This window comes from Amblyraja radiata, chromosome 39 (assembly GCF_010909765.2).
Source record: "Amblyraja radiata isolate CabotCenter1 chromosome 39, sAmbRad1.1.pri, whole genome shotgun sequence".
In the NCBI taxonomy this organism is placed as follows: domain Eukaryota; kingdom Metazoa; phylum Chordata; class Chondrichthyes; order Rajiformes; family Rajidae; genus Amblyraja; species Amblyraja radiata.
This window is the reverse complement of record NC_045994.1, coordinates 12,893,861-12,909,467: the sequence shown is the minus strand read 5'-3', so window position 1 is coordinate 12,909,467 and position 15,607 is coordinate 12,893,861. Positions and strand designations below refer to the sequence as shown.

The following is a 15,607-nucleotide window of genomic DNA, read 5'->3' as shown; positions in this document are numbered from 1 at the left end:
AATTAATGTTGAAGAAGGAACTGCAGATGCTGGAAAATCGAAGGTAGACAAAATGCTGGAGAAACTCAGCGGGTGAGGTAGCATCTATGGAGTGAAGGAAATAGGCGACGTTTCGGAGGGGTCTCGACCCGAAACGTTGCCTATTTCCTTCGCTCCATAGATGCTGCCTCACCCGCTGAATTAATCAATTAATATAAGTTATATATTCTGCATGACAAAGTGACATGCTTTTACAAAACTAAATCAGTTTGTATCTTTTCTTTGGTCTTGCAGTACAGCGACACAACCTGGCCAGTGCTGATCATCGGGATCCTGGTCTTCCTTCCTGGCTTTTACCATCTCCGTATTGCATACTACGCCGCCAGGGGATACCGAGGTTACTCTTATGATGACATACCAGACTTTGATGACTGAATGCAATTCCTTCCCTTTGGTTGAGTGCTGCATCTAGTCTCATCCCAGTCCTAGCAATGACGGATTTAATCAGGAAACTTCAATTCGCAATGGCAGAGGTTGACCTAATTGAATTGCAGCTACAACGTAATGATGCTGTGAGCAGTGGTCGCTTTGCTCTGTTGCGACTCCATTTTCAGATGCTCTGATTCAAGTATTTCCAGTTGTTCCTTTTGAAGAGGTTTTCAGAGTACTTCTCGTTCACATTAAAGATATGTGTCATATACGGGTGTGTTTGCACCAGGTCCCTATCCGAATCAAACTTGTGTACTCTACCCCCTAATGAAGCAAAGGGAGACTCCAAATCTCTTCCCCAAAAAAGTGACAATGTCAGGGTAACCCAAACAGCAGAGAGAACCATTACTGTATCTCAGGCAAGAAAGGCTTTAACAAGATTATCTGTTTCTCAGAGCAACCGAGAGTACATTGAACGAAAAATATTGCCCCATTCATTAGAATCATAGTCATACAGCACGGAAACAGGCCCTTTGGCCCAACTTGACCATGCAAACCAAGATGCCCCAATTACACTTGGCCCACCTGCCTGCATTTGGCCCATACCCCACTAAACCTCTCCTATCCAATTAAAGTAAGGCCTAATCATATCATTAGCCTAATAAACATTTTTATTATGTTGAACTTGCATATATATATTCTACTAAATTTAATTCAGCTCTATAATCAGATGCATTTATGACCAATACTGCAATATTGCAAAATTTGTGCAGAATCTTGTTGTGAATTCTGTGGGTGGGAGTGATAGGAGCAGAATTAGGCCATTCGGCCCATCAAGTCTACTCCACCATTCAATCATGGCTGATCTATCTCTCCCTCTCAACCCTATTCTCCCGCCTTCTCCCCACAACCCCTGACACCAATACAAATCGAGAATTTGTCAATATCTGCCTTTAAATTTTCCATTGACTTGGCCTCCACAGCTTTATGTGGCGATGAATTCCACAGATTCACCACCCTCTGACTAAAGAAATTCCTCCTCATCTCCTTAAAAGAACATCCTTTTATTCTGCGGCTAATACCTCTGGTCCTAGACTCTCCCACTAGTCCTCCTCACGTTAACTCTACCCAGCCTTTTCATTATTTGAGTTTAACGAGTTTTCTGAATTAAACACTTTGCTACATGGAGCTTCTGGCTTTCTGGGCCATTTCAGGTAGTGGGATGGCATCCTTACAGAAATGAACACAACCTGAAAATAATTACTTGATAAAGAATGAAAGCACCCACAAGAAGACACAAGGAATATTATTTGGGGTTTATACAATATCGATCCTGTTGATAATATTTTGTCCATGAATATTTGTAACCAGATTAAAGAAACAATAGATGGATACAAAATGCTGGAGTGACTCAGCGGGACAGGCAGCATCACTGGAGAGAAGGAATGGGCGACGTTTCACGTCAAGACCCTCTTCAGACTCATTTTGGGTTGAGGCCCTTCCTCAGATCAAAATCTTGCCCAGAGCAGGGGAATCGAGAACCATAAACTTCACCCATTCCTTCTGTCCAGAGATGCTGCCTGTCCCGCTGAGTTAATCCAGCATTTTGTGTTTACGGTTTAAACCGGCATCTGCAGTTCCTTCCTACACATAAAGAAACAATACCTATACATGAATAATGCACCCACCCACATCTTTCGGTAATTTTGCAAATTGGGCCTGTGGACTTAATTTGAGGGCAGTCATTCACGTGAAACTGTGTGCCGCAGAAGCCTTGGTTTCAGGGTTGGGTCACGCTGTCACTGAGTCACACTGCGCTGGATTCAGTCCTGTGACTGTTGGGCTTCCGAGATGTCAGGGGCAAAGTCTGAACAAGGTGGTGATCATTATCATGAGTTCAAGCTGCTGCTTGGTGGCACCTGGCCCTGAAATGGCAGATCCAGTGTAAGGGCCAAATTCCAGTGCTGGAATTGTCTGGCTCTGACACCTGCACCTCTTTCCTTTAGAGACACTGAGCATAAAACCCAAGGGGGGTTTATGACCAGTTTGGGACAGAGATCTTGGTTTATTTACTCTGCAGCTGATATTGATGGCAATGCGGTGATATGAAAGCAGCACATCAGTCCACTTTGTGATCAGCCAAAGGACACAAAGTGCTGGAGTAACTCAGCAGGCCAGGCAGCATCTCTGGGGAACACGGATAGGTGACGTTTTAGGTTGAGACCCTTCTTCAGTTTGATCTTCAGCGATGCTGCTCTACATTGCAGTATTTTTGTTCGGGGTGCTAAGAGATGGATCAAATTATAGTTGTTCTGTTGCATGTCTTCATCTAGACTAGAGCACTGTCGAGAGAGAGGATAGGTCAGGTTTGGTGGAGAGAATAGCATTGGCATAGGTACTATCTTGTTCAATTTGTTTCTTCTGCCTGCTCATTAATTGTTCCATTGGTCGCAGAGCTATTGAGTGTGTGCTGATTATTCAGCATCCATTTGGGATTTTATTTCTTCACATTCCTCTGTCAATGGCTCCCAGATTATGCTACGTGCCTGCAACTGAAAGCAATTCATAAGCTGCCATGGAACCCAATAACATGTGGATCCTGGAGATGTGAATTGGAATCACTTAGCAAGCCATGCAGCATCTGTGGAGAGAGAAACGGTTAATGTTTTGGTTACAGGGGCCTTATTCAGAACAGGCACACACACACACACGGCATCAGTAGTCAAAGTTGAACCCAGATCACAAGAGTCCCAGGATGATCTATCTCAATGCGTTACCCCAATGACAAGGGCCGACACATGCTCAGTCCCCTGCCTCTGTTGCCCTGTTTCTTTTTTTAAATTATTTTTTTATTAGAAGCAGTGTACAAAAGTATAAACCGCGACATTAATGACATAATACATTTATTGTACAGCTTCAATTTTAATTTTAGCAAAGATGGAAATAGAAAAAGAGAGAAAGTGCAAGAAAGAAAGAAAATGAAATAGGACGTGAATGTGTAAGAATAGAACCCCTAAACTACCAAATGAGTGTAGTCGAAGAGTAAGTAAGTAAAAGAAATAGGAAAAACGTCAAGAAATAAAAAGACAAAAACGGAAGGAAAAAAAAAATGTTGATATACCTGCTTCATTTCTCTCCCCACCCATTCCGTAAATCGGTTTAATTCCGAAGCTGTGTTGCCCTGTTTCTATTGAAGAATAATCATTCTGTGTATGAATCCAAAGTGCACTGCAGTATTCCAAACATACCAGACCTCAGCATGACCAGAGAACTGATTAAAATGATATTTTCTGTTAATAATGGTGCTGTCTTTGAGCAAAACATATTTTAGTGTGTGTGGGGACCAAGGTATAAGAAATAAAATGTTTGCAGTTTGAATTTTGTGTTGTGTGTAGATTTTATTTGTCTTCCATTATCTGTTCTGAAAGTGCAACTGTGACAGCTGAGGCTAAGGATCGCCTGGTGGTTCTTCACGGTTACGGCTGGACCTTGAGTACGGACTTATTAAGGGACAAAGAGAAGGGGTGGATCATACCAGAGCCTGGTTAATCTCTTTTTTTCATAAATTTATGTTATTGGAGCAGAATTAGGCCATTCGGCACATCACGTCTACTCCGCCATTGAATCATGGCTGATCCATCTCTCCCTCTCTATCCCATTTTCCTGCCTTCTCCCCATAACCGCCCGACACCCATACTAATCAAGAATCTGTCAATCTCCATTGATTTGGCCTCCACTGCCTTCTGTGGCAATGAGTTCCACGGATTCACCACCCTCTGACTAAAGAAGTTAGTATAAGGTGGTTACCAATAAATCCAATGGGAATTTGGAAGAAACATCTCAACCCTGCACAGTGGCACATCAGTAGAGTTGCTGCCATACAGCACCAGAGACCCGGGTTTGATCCTGACTAAGGGTGTTGTCTGTACGATGTTTGTACCCTCTCCCTGTGACCGCGTGGGTTTTCTCCAGAAGCTCAGGTTTCTTCCCACACTCCAAATACCTACAGGTTTGTAGGCTAATTGGGTTGGTAAAATTGTAAATTGTCCCTAATGTGTGCAGGATAGTGGTAGTGTGTGGGGGTCACTTGTTGGTGCGGACTCGGTGGGCCGAAGGGCCAGTTTCTGCGCTGTATCTCTAAACTAAACTAAACCTGGGGTAACTTGAACGTGAAACTGACTTCAACTAAGAGGGGCTGAAGCAACTAAGTTAGATGCATTTGAGGAAGGGCTAGATAGATGGAAATAGAAGGATGTGCTGAATGAAGAGTTAGAATGGTCCGTGAAGTCCAGTCGAAGCCTGTTGGTCTGAATGGACTATTTTTCGGCTGCAAAGTCTTTGCTTGTACAGTGGTTGGCTCTGCTGTCTCGTGGTTTGTTATACAGCTGCTTTTCTGTACCAGAAACATTCCACAAGTTCTAGAGAGATGGAGGGCTAGATGACCTGCTTTATTGGCAATGTCAAGGGAAGAAGATTTTGTTAGGAGCGCAGGAGAATCCTTCATGCGTTCTTTGGTTTTGTTTCTGCCTCAAACCACAGATAGGAAAATAATCCTCCCAGGTTCGTTAACCGCCTTTCATATTTCTACTTTAATATTTATCAATCTGACACAATCTGAAACTACTTACAACTCAGCGGGACAGGCAGCATTTCTGGGGAGAACAGGGAATGTTGGAGTAACTCAGCGGGGCAGGCAGCATTTCTGGAGAAGAGTCTGAAGAAGGGTCTCGACCCAAAACGTCGCCCATTCCTTCTCACAGAGAGGCTGCCTCACCCGCTGAGTTACTCCAGCATTTTGTGTCTACCTTCGATTTAAACCAGCATCTGCAGTTCCTTCCTACACATCCTGACACTAATTACTTGTTGCACCTCAGAGATTATACCTTGGATCAGTGATGAGTGGGTTGGTGCTGTGCTGATTCCAAAACCTGATTCATTTTGTCATTCTACTTTCAAGCAAGTCAGATGCCCTATTAGAAAGAATGAGGTAACCAAAGAAGTGATTCTGATAATTAGATTTTGTTCTTGGTGATTGGTTGCTGGTAAGGGTGTCAGGGGTTATGGGATGAAGGCAGGAGACTGGGGTTGAGAGGGAAAGATAGTTCAGCCATGATTGTAATAGACTGTTCGAACTACTTCCCTCCGACAGACGTTACAAGGCCTTCTACGCCCGCACCTCCAGACTCAGGAACAGCTTTATTCCCAGAGCTATAGCGGCTCTGAACCGGCCCTGCTGAGTGCCCCCCATCCCCATGGACTGTCTCCCTCGGATGGTCACGTCGCACAGACACATCTGCACTTTAGTCTGTTTTGACTGTTTTACTGTTTTAATGTTCTTTTTACGAACCATGTTCTCGGGGTATCTAAATCTAAATTGTATTAGTTATTTAAGTTATGACATCGGATGGAAGCTGCATACCAAATCTCGTTGCACTTATGTGCAATGACAATAAAATATATTATTATTATTATTATTATTGAATGGCGGAGTAGACTTGATGGGCAGAATTGCCTTATTTTGCTCCTGGAACCTATGAACAGAACAGCTCCCCTGTTAATGTTAAGACTGCATCCTGTGATGGGATCGGAGGAAATATTTTAGTCTGTGTTGCTTGGTTCTTTGGCTGTTGCAAATACCCACTTGGCTGTAAATAAAGTCGTACCCAAGCATTGAATATTGCCAAGAGATAACAAGATCCAGCAAACACTGTTAAACACAACACAAAAGGCTGGAGTAAATCAGAAGAACAAAAGAACTACACAAAAAAGGCCACAAAGTGCTGGAGTAACTCAGCAGGTCAGGTAGTATCTCTCGAGAACAAGGGTAGGTGACATTTTGGGTCAAGATGCTTGTGCAGACTGATTGCACATGCTGGTATACAAAAATAAGACGCAAATGCTGGGATAACTCAGGCAATATCTGTAGAGAGAATGGATAGGCAACATTTCAGGTCAGGAACATTCTGATTGAAGAGGTCCAGAATCTGCAGTTTCTTGCGTCTTCAAACGCTATCGAGATTAACACCCCCCCGAAATTCAATCAGAAATCCGGAAAATCCCACTTCTGGGTCTGGGGGCTTTTTACTACAACAGCTTACACTTACAGATTTAAAGTGGAGGTGGTGATGTCTTGATTATCACCTCAGAACAGGTGGCTGCGGTAGAGTTGCTGCCTTACAGCGCCAGAGGCCAGGGTTTGATCCTGACTACGGGTGCAGTCTGTACATTCTCCCAGTGACCTGCGTGGGTTTTCCCCGGGAGCTCCAGTTTCCTGCCACGCTCCAAAGACGTACAGGTTTGTCGGCGAATTGGCTCGGTAAAATTGTAAATTGTCCCTAGCATGTGTAGGATAGTGTTAGCGTGCGGGGATCGCTGGTCGGCGCGGACTCAGTGGGCCAAAGGGGCTATTTCCACGCTGTATCTCTAAACTAAACTCGTGTAAATTCAGGAAAATTCTACTTCCTGGTGTCTAGGTGATTTTATCACAATTTTCTTTTGCTCAATCTTTCATAAAAGGTATAGTTACAGATATAAAGGGGGTGGTGATGTCTGATGTTCAACTCAGAACAGGGAAACATTTCCTCAGCTGTTATTCCAATGGGATTCTCTCCGGTGTTAGCCAGACATTTGATTGATGGTGACTGGCTATGTTTTATGCTTTCATTTTTGTTCAACATCACTGCTTCAGGTGGGCGTCGCATGGCAGTGCACAATAGAAATCATATCGTTAACAGCTCCCTGCATCTTTAAGTGATGCCCAGAGGTGGTTTTTCCTGTCCCAATACATATGGCTAGTTCCAAGCATTGGGAGCCAACTCTGCCTCATTACTGTGGGATGAGTTCCAGCTTTTAACTTGAGTTACATTAAGTTTGGAATAAAACTTGTGGGCTGCACGGTGGCGCAGCAGTGGAGTTGCTGCCTTACATAGAAACATAGAAAATAGGTGCAGGAGTAGGCCATTCGGCCCTTCGAGCCTGTACCGCCATTCGATATGATCATGGCTGATCATCCAACTCAGTATCCCATCCCTGCCTTCTCTCCATACCCCCTGATCCCTTTAGCCACATCTAACGCCCTCTTAAATATAGCCAATGAACTGGCCTCAACTACATTCTGTGGCAGAGAATTCCACAGATTCACCACTCTCTGTGTAAAAAATGATTTTCTCATCTCGGTCCTAAAAGACTTCCCTCTTATCCTTAAACTGTGACCCCTAGTTCTGGACTTCCCCAACATCGGGAATAATCTTCCTGCATCTAGCCTGTCCAACCCCTTAAGAATTTTGTAAGTTTCTATAAGATCCCCCCTCAATCTTCTAAATTCTAGCGAGCACAAGCCGAGTCTATCCAGTCTTTCTTCATATGAAAGTCCTGCCATCCCAGGAATCAGTCTGGTGAACCTTCTCTGTACTCCCTCTATGGCAATAATGGCTTTCCTCAGATTAGGAGACCAAAACTGTACACAATACTCCAGGTGTGGTCTCACCAAGACCCTGTGTACATCTTACATCGCCAGAGACCTGGGTCCGAGCCTGGCTGCGGGTGCTGTCTGTAGGGTGTTTTTACGTTCTCCCCGTGACCTGCGTGGGTTTTCGCCGAGAACTTCGGTTTCATCCCACACTCCAAAGACATACAGCTTTGTAGGTTAATTGGTTTGGTATAAATGTAAAAAATTGACCCTAGTGCAGGATAGTGTTAGTGTGTGGGGGTTGCTGGTCAGTGCGGACTCAGTGGGCTGAAGGGCCTGTTTCCATGCTGTAAGCTCTAAACTAAACTTGTTAGCTGCATGCAGCAAGCTAACTACCTTGCATCATATTTTACCACCTGGTTGGTGAATCATACCATCATACATATCCCCAAGTAGCCAGCAGCTGCCCTGCCATAACAAGTGCACACCCTACCTCCTACCAGCTCAGCTCACCGTTGCCTATGCATTGCATATGACTCATGAGAGCAGAGTTGTTTCCAATCCCATTCAATACCCTTGTGTGTTGGGACTCTGGCCAAGAATGGAAGCCTACTTCATTCTCCACGCTCTCGCCCCAGCCGTGGTTTTGATCAGAGAATCTAGAGCCCTGTTCTTTGTGAAACTCAATCCACAATCAAGCTTTGAACCAGTTTTCTTAGAGTCCTCGTTCAAACTTTTATTTTTTGAGTTTAGTTAAAAATCTAACCCCCGGGTATTTCTGTCCTGTTTCTTCTGGTGCTCATTCACAGCATGAGAGAAGGAGCCACAGATATTGAAATCCTCATTCAAGTGTCTTCAGACTGAGAGTCAGGGAGGGGGACACTTCTTGTATCAAGGGGTGTGGTGATCAGTTATATATATGGTGTAAACATATGGTGTCACACAAATATTATGGTGATTCCCTCCCCTACTCTGTCTGATGAAGGGTCTTAATCCGAAACGTTACCTATTTCTTTTCTCCAGAGATGATGCCTGACCTGTTGAGTTACTCCAACATGTTGCGTCTATCTACCTTTTAGCAGACATGGCTGGACACTGAAATGGACGGTGCAGTGGTAGAGTTGCTGCCATACAGCACCAGAGACCCGGATTTGATCCTGTCTACGGGTGTTGCCTGTACGGAGTTTGTACGTTCTCCCTGTGACCACGTGGGTTTTCTCCAGGTGTTCCGGTTTCCTCCCACACTCCAAAGCCTTGCTGTTTGTAGGCTAATTGGCTTCTGTAAGTTGTAAATTGTCCCTAGTGTGTAGGACAGTGCTGCAGACAGACATCTTTGGAGAAAAGGAATATGTGACGTTTTGGATCGGAACTCTTCATCAGGATAGTGCTAGTGCTAGTGTACGGGTTGATCACTGGTCAGCGCAGTCTCAGTGGGCCAAAAGTCCTGCTTCCACACTGTGTCTCTCTCTTTTTCACACAGAGAGTTGTGAGTCTGTGGAATTCTCTGCCTCAGAGGGCAGTGGAGGCCGGTTCTCTGGATACTTTCAAGAGAGAGCTAGATAGGGCTCTTAAAGATAGCGGAGTCAGGGCATATGGGGAGAAGGCAGGATTGTGGATGGTCAGCCATGATCACATGCTGTCTCGAAGGGCCGAATGGCCTACTCCTGCACCTATTGTCTATTGTCTATTGTCATAAGTCTAAGGCTGATTTTTACCCCCTCCTCTTTGACTGGGGGCTGTTTAAGTTGTCCCCACCCTGTTCTCATAGGACTGAGTTCAACTGCATCACAAATTAGAGAACAAAACATCCTGGCCCACACTCCAAATTAACAGTCAGGGGTTGAGGATTAAATCCAAGTTTTATATGTTCCATCTTTATATAATGTAGCAAAACCAAGTTAAAGCATGCAGTTGTACTAAACAAATGAATTATGAATCTCCAAGTAGATTCGGGTCAGCTGATGTTCCAGATAAACAATAACTGTACCTCGGTACATGTGACAATAAACTAAACTAAACCAAACTAGCTCCAGTAAAATGGAGTTATCGACGATCGATAGCGATCAATCGCTGGAAGGTTAATCAATTGCTGACTCTGACATGACTCAAGTAATCCCCTTAGTCCGGTATCACACACCGCTCTATTTCTTTTCTATTCTCTTTCTGTCTCCTTTTTACTGTTAAAATAAAAAATTTAAAAATAAAGCTGTACATATATACCTTTTATATATACAAAAATAAAGGGTTTCGACCCGAAACGTCGCCTATTTCCTTCGCTCCATAGATGCTGCTGCACCCGCTGAGTTTCCCCAACAATTTTGTGTACCATGAAATGTAACATGTCTACGGTACCATATTACTGTACTTGCTTCTAATAAAATAAAAATTAAAACATTTAAGAAAAAGTAATCCCCTTAGTTTGGGCCAAAGATCCAAAGTACACACTACATGGGAAATCATGTAGCGAATTATTAATATACTAAATCCCCCAAATTTCTCCTCAAAGAGATTATTTAACTTACACTTAACTGATTCAATGATTCAAAGCTATCTCTCTACCACTATATTTAACAAGGAACTGCAGATGCTGGAAAAATCAAAGGTAGAAAAAATGCTGGAGAAACTCAGCGGGTGAGGCAGCATCTATGGAGTGAAGGAATAGGTCTGAAGAAGGGACTCGACCCAAAACGTCACCTATTCCTTAGCGATCAATCTATTCCTTCGCTCCATAGATGCCGCCTCACCCGGTGAGTTTCTCCAGCATTTTTCTCTACCACTATCATCTTTCTGGAAGTATGTTCGATAAAGTAAATGCTCAATCTTTGCAATTTCCTCAAACCTGTTTTTGAATTTAACCCTGACGTGTAGGGATGTGTTCTTTGGTTCTGGCGTTCTGGAAAAAAGGTGAAATTGCTTGTCATTCACTACTTCATTTAATCCCTGAAGAATCTTAAACAGCAATTATGTCAACCTCTCAACCTTATAATTCCATTGAGAGCGCGACCAATTTACATAATCACTCAAAATCCAATCTCTCCGTCCTCGAAATCAGCGTAAGGGAGACATAGAATAGTGTGTGCAAGCAGGCATCAGGGAATGAGCATTACAACGTGAGGGGATTGACTAAAGATCAGAACAGCCAGGAATGATGATAAGGTTTCCCGATGGTTCAGTTGGAATAGGATCAGGCTATCATTTCACATTATAGTCTGCAAGAAAGCATTTCCTAGTTATACAAATCCACAATGGTCAGAGGGGACATTTTTCAGTGTTGATTTATCCGACACACCATGACCTCCTAATTCAGGGAAGCACTCCGCAATTTAAACAGACTATCCTCCGCAGAACCTTGCAGACCACAAAAGTATGGAACAGCCTAACCTGATCTACATAACACAGAGACAAGGTCTCACTGGAGGCCTTTTAGGTCATGTCAAGCATCTGAGAATGACTCATATTTAATGAGCCCCCCAAGGAGCTACTTACACGCTGTGTTGTAGGGAAATGGCAGCGAGGCGCTTATGTTACCGGACTCATAATCCAGAGGTTCTGGGACTAATGAACTGGAGACACAAGTTCAAGCCCCATCATGGTTCAATGGGAAATTCAAATTCAATTAAATAAATTGAGGAAGAAAATCCAATATTTGACATGGTAGCCACATGGTAGCCTGTTTGTCTCAATAACCCGAAGATTGACACAAAATGCTGGAGTAACTCAGCAGGACAGGCAGCATCTCTGGAGAAAAGGAATGGGTGACGTTTCAGGTCGAGAAGGGTCTTGACCCGAAACATCATCCATTCCTTCTCTCCAGAGATGCTGCCTGTCCCGCTGAGTTACTCCAGCATTTTGTGTCTACCTTTGGTTTAAACCAGCATCTACAGTTCCTTCATACACATGTCTCAATAACCCATTTACTGCACTGATGTATTTTGGCAGAAAGAAAATCTGCTGTCCTCACATGGTCTGGCATATCTATACCTTACTCCAGACCCATGCCAATATGATTGAATTTCATGTGTAAGATGGAGTCTCATGAAGGGTCGCAACCCGAAACGTCACCGACTCCCTTTCCCCAGAGATGCTGCCTGACCCGCTGAGTTACTCCAGCATTTTGCGTCCATCTTCTGATCGACTCTAATTCTCCCCTGAAAATGACACACTGGCACACAAAAGCATTTCTTAAAGAGTCATGAGTCAAGAGTGCTTTTTATTGTCATGTGTTCCAGACAGAACAATGAAATTCTTGCTGGTACACAAAAATGCTGGAGAAACTCAGCGGGTGCAGCAGCATCGATGGAGCGAAGGAAATGGGCAACGTTTTGGGCCGAAACCTTTCTTCAGACAGAAATGAAATTCTTACTTGCAGCAGTACAACGGAATATTAACATAGTGCACCGTATGTAAATATGTAAACATAATACTCCCTTATTGATTTAAAAAAACAGATTAATGCTCTGAGCACCTCCATTGCATTAGCTGCTGTGTGAGTTATGCAATGAGCTGTTATGTCGTGGCACCCATAGCATGCCAGTTCCCTTCTCTCCTAGTGTGCATTATATCACAAGGCTACAGTGAATAATGCTGCTTTTATTCCAATACAAAACAAGAGCAATTGCAACCTTAAACATTCAAGGTAAAGTTGAGTTTCTAATCATCTGTAGTAAACAACTAAATCGTGCCAGACTCATCGTTCCAGGCAAGGGGAGACCCCGTGGGAGTAAGCTGTTGACAAATTTGCATTGTCTTAGAATCAAAAGCGTTTTCATCACAGATGGGGGCAGTTTGACGCGCTCTGCCTTTGTTGACTCTTTGAAAAGGCAAACCAAAAACCCATGTACCCTTCATACAGCTCGGCGTCTCTCTCTGGCAAATATTTAAAATGCAGCGATCTTTTCCTGTGTCATGTCACCCCATGATCTAACAGTCTTTTCTGATTCTCCAACTCGAGAACCAGAAACCAGACATTGGTTTAAGGTGAGGGGGGGAAAGATTTAATAGGAATCTGAGATGTAACCTTTTTCACACAAAGGGTGGTGGGTGTGTGGAACGAGCTGCCGGAGGAGGTGGTTGACACAGGGTAATATCGCAACATTTTAAGAAACGTTTAGACAGGTACAAGGATAAGACAGCTTTAGAGAGATAGAGACTTCTTATTCTTGCGTTTGAGGCAGCAGAAGTCTGCAGCAGGGTGATGCCATCCGGATCGACATCCGTAGGTGCCCGCCCTAAAAACGGCGCATGCTCCGGGTTGGCGCCAAGCTGCGACGCTGCTGCTGTCTCTGTTTGTTGTCGTTCACCTGACTTGGCAGGGCTCACCACGGGGAGGTCGACAACATGTGCCTCAGAGATATGGACCAAACGCAGGCAGGTGGGACGAGTGCAGATGGGGCATGTTGGTGGTCGTGGGCAAGTTCGGTCAAAGGCCCTGTTTCAACGCTGTACGACGCTATGAATCTATGACTATAACTCACTCACTCAATCACCCTCAGCAACAGTTCTTCACTTGAAAATCCTTCCTTGCTGTCTGTAGCCTGAAGAAAATTGCCATACCCAATTCCGAGAAATCTCTAAGGTAGACAAACGTGCTGGAGAAATTCAGCGGGTGCAGCAGCATCTATGGAGCGAAGGAAATAGGCAACGCTTCAGGCCGAAACCCGGAAGGGTTTCGGCCTGAAACGTTGCCTATTTCCTTCAGTCTGAAGAAGGGTTTCAGCCCGAAACTTTGCCTATTTACTTCGCTCCATAGATGCTGCTGCACCCGCTGAGTTTCTCCAGCACTTTTGTCTACCTTCGATTTTCCAGCATCTGCAGTTCCCTCTTAAAAACTCAGAGAAATCTCTAGTCTGGCTCTTCTCAATGAATGTGTGAAGAAAACCTCAAAGTTAACTTCTTCTTGTCCTCAGTATCCTGGTGACTTTGAGCTGACCACTTGCCACAGTTGGCCTTTTATTTTTCTCCGGAAAATGCCTGAAAATGTACCCAGTGCAAGTGCACTGTTTAGGGTCTCATCAATGCCCAGCACACATGGGGTATAGACTGTCCATGTCCCACCATACATACCACCAGATCCGTTAAGTTCCTCCCGCAGTTTGTTTGTCGCTCCAGATTTCAGCATCTGCACTCTCTTCGGTCTCACCCTATATAACCATATAACCATATAACAATTACAGCACGGAAACAGGCCATCTCGACCCTTCTAGTCCGTGCCGAACACGTATTCTCCCCTAGTCCCATATACCTGCGCTCAGACCATAACCCTCCATTCCTTTCCCGTCCATATAACTATCCAATTTATTTTTAAATGATAAAAACTAACCTGCCTCCACCACCTTCCCTGGAAGCTCATTCCACACAGCTACCACTCTCTGAGTAAAGAAGTTCCCCCTCATGTTACCCCTAAACTTCTGTCCCTTAATTCTCAAGTCATGTCCCCTTGTTTGAATCTTCCCTACTCTCAGTGGGAAAAGCTTATCCACGTCAACTCTGTCTATCCCTCTCATCATTTTAAAGACCTCTATCCCCCTTAACCTTCTGCGTTCCAAAGAATAAAGCCCTAACTTGTTCAACCTTTCTCTGTAACTTAGTTGCTGAAACCCAGGCAACATTCTAGTAAATCTCCTCTGTACTCTCTCTATTTTGTTGACATCCTTCCTATAATTAGGCGACCAAAATTGTACCCCATACTCCAGAATTGGCCTCACCAATGCCTTGTACAATTTTAACATTACATCCCAACTTCTATACTCAATGCTCTGATTTATAAAGGCCAGCACACCAAGAGCTTTCTTTACCACCCTATCTACATGAGATTCCACTTTCAGGGAACTGTGCACAGTTATTCCCAGATCCCTCTGTTCACCTGCATTCTTCAATTCCCTACCCTGCCCACACTTATCACCAGAAACAAGGAACTACACATGTTGGCTCACCAAAAAGGACACAAAGTGATGGTGGGTCAGGCAGCATCTCTGGAGAAAATATATAGGGATCATTTCAGGTCGAGACCCTTCCTCAAGGACTCGTGCATCATTCCTGGAGATTTGATGACTTCAAAATGTTTCCACTTAGTACCCGGGATTTCCAGTGTGCAATCTAGTCTACACATTGTGATTCTTCTTCTTGCGTGTGGCGTGCACAGCCTAAACTTGTAAGACAACTTGTTCTGTTTGATGGTACACAAAAAAGCTGGAGAAACTCAGCGGGTGCAGCAGCATCTATGGAGCGAAGGAAAAAGGCAACGTTTCGGGCCGAAACCCTTCTTCAGACCTTGTTCTGTTTGATCTTCTGTTTGTGCACGCCAGGTTGATTGCATTCATCGAAACAGGGTGGACCACGTGAAGGTTGTAATCTCCCACCCCACTTTGTGATCTACGTCTTTGGATGTAAAGGTTGGCATGCTTACTATTATCATTGGCCATCCTTAAGGGCCTGTCCCACCAGCGTCTTGATGCCGTACATCACGCACAAACTTCCCGCGGACTTTGCTCGAACTTCACGTCACTCACTCGACCTCCGCGCGGCCCCCGCTTCCGGTTTGGTCGCGCTCGCCGCATGCAGTCGCATGCTCGTGGGACAGGCCCTTTAGTTACAGTGGAGAAGGAGGTGATGAGCGACCCACTTGAACTGTTGCTGTTTTTGGGGTGAGGGTGTTTCTGCAGTGCTGTTGGGTTGGGAGTTCCCGGATTTAGACTCAGCGATGATGCCAGAAGGGTGTTATGTTTCCAAATCAGAATGGTGCTTGTACTGGAGGATAAAAAAGGTGAAGGGGCCGCAACAGGTTTAGTTTTG

General features: G+C 44.3%; 1 protein-coding gene and 1 long non-coding RNA gene across 4 annotated transcripts in view; both read left to right on the top strand.

Annotated features, from left to right (window-relative positions):
• The window catches only part of LOC116967514, a 23,286-nt gene extending 19,500 nt beyond the window's left edge, over positions 1–3,786 (top strand). For both annotated transcript variants that reach the window (XR_004410240.1, XR_004410239.1), the window contains exon 3: positions 2,763–3,786. This is a non-coding gene — a long non-coding RNA (uncharacterized LOC116967514). The remainder of the gene's footprint in view (positions 1–2,762) is intronic.
• Positions 1–15,607, top strand: part of tmem230 (transmembrane protein 230) — a 22,446-nt gene extending 6,839 nt beyond the window's left edge. Inside the window, exons 4-5 of one of the 2 annotated variants that reach the window (XR_004410238.1) lie at positions 274–669; positions 15,597–15,607. Coding sequence is in view for 1 of the 2 variants with exons in the window: in XM_033014153.1 (XP_032870044.1) it covers positions 274–414 (141 nt within the window). In the remaining variant the exon portion in view is untranslated. Of the gene's footprint in view, positions 1–273; positions 1,093–15,596 lie in introns of those variants that run through there. The other variant, XM_033014153.1, reaches the window with a different exon arrangement.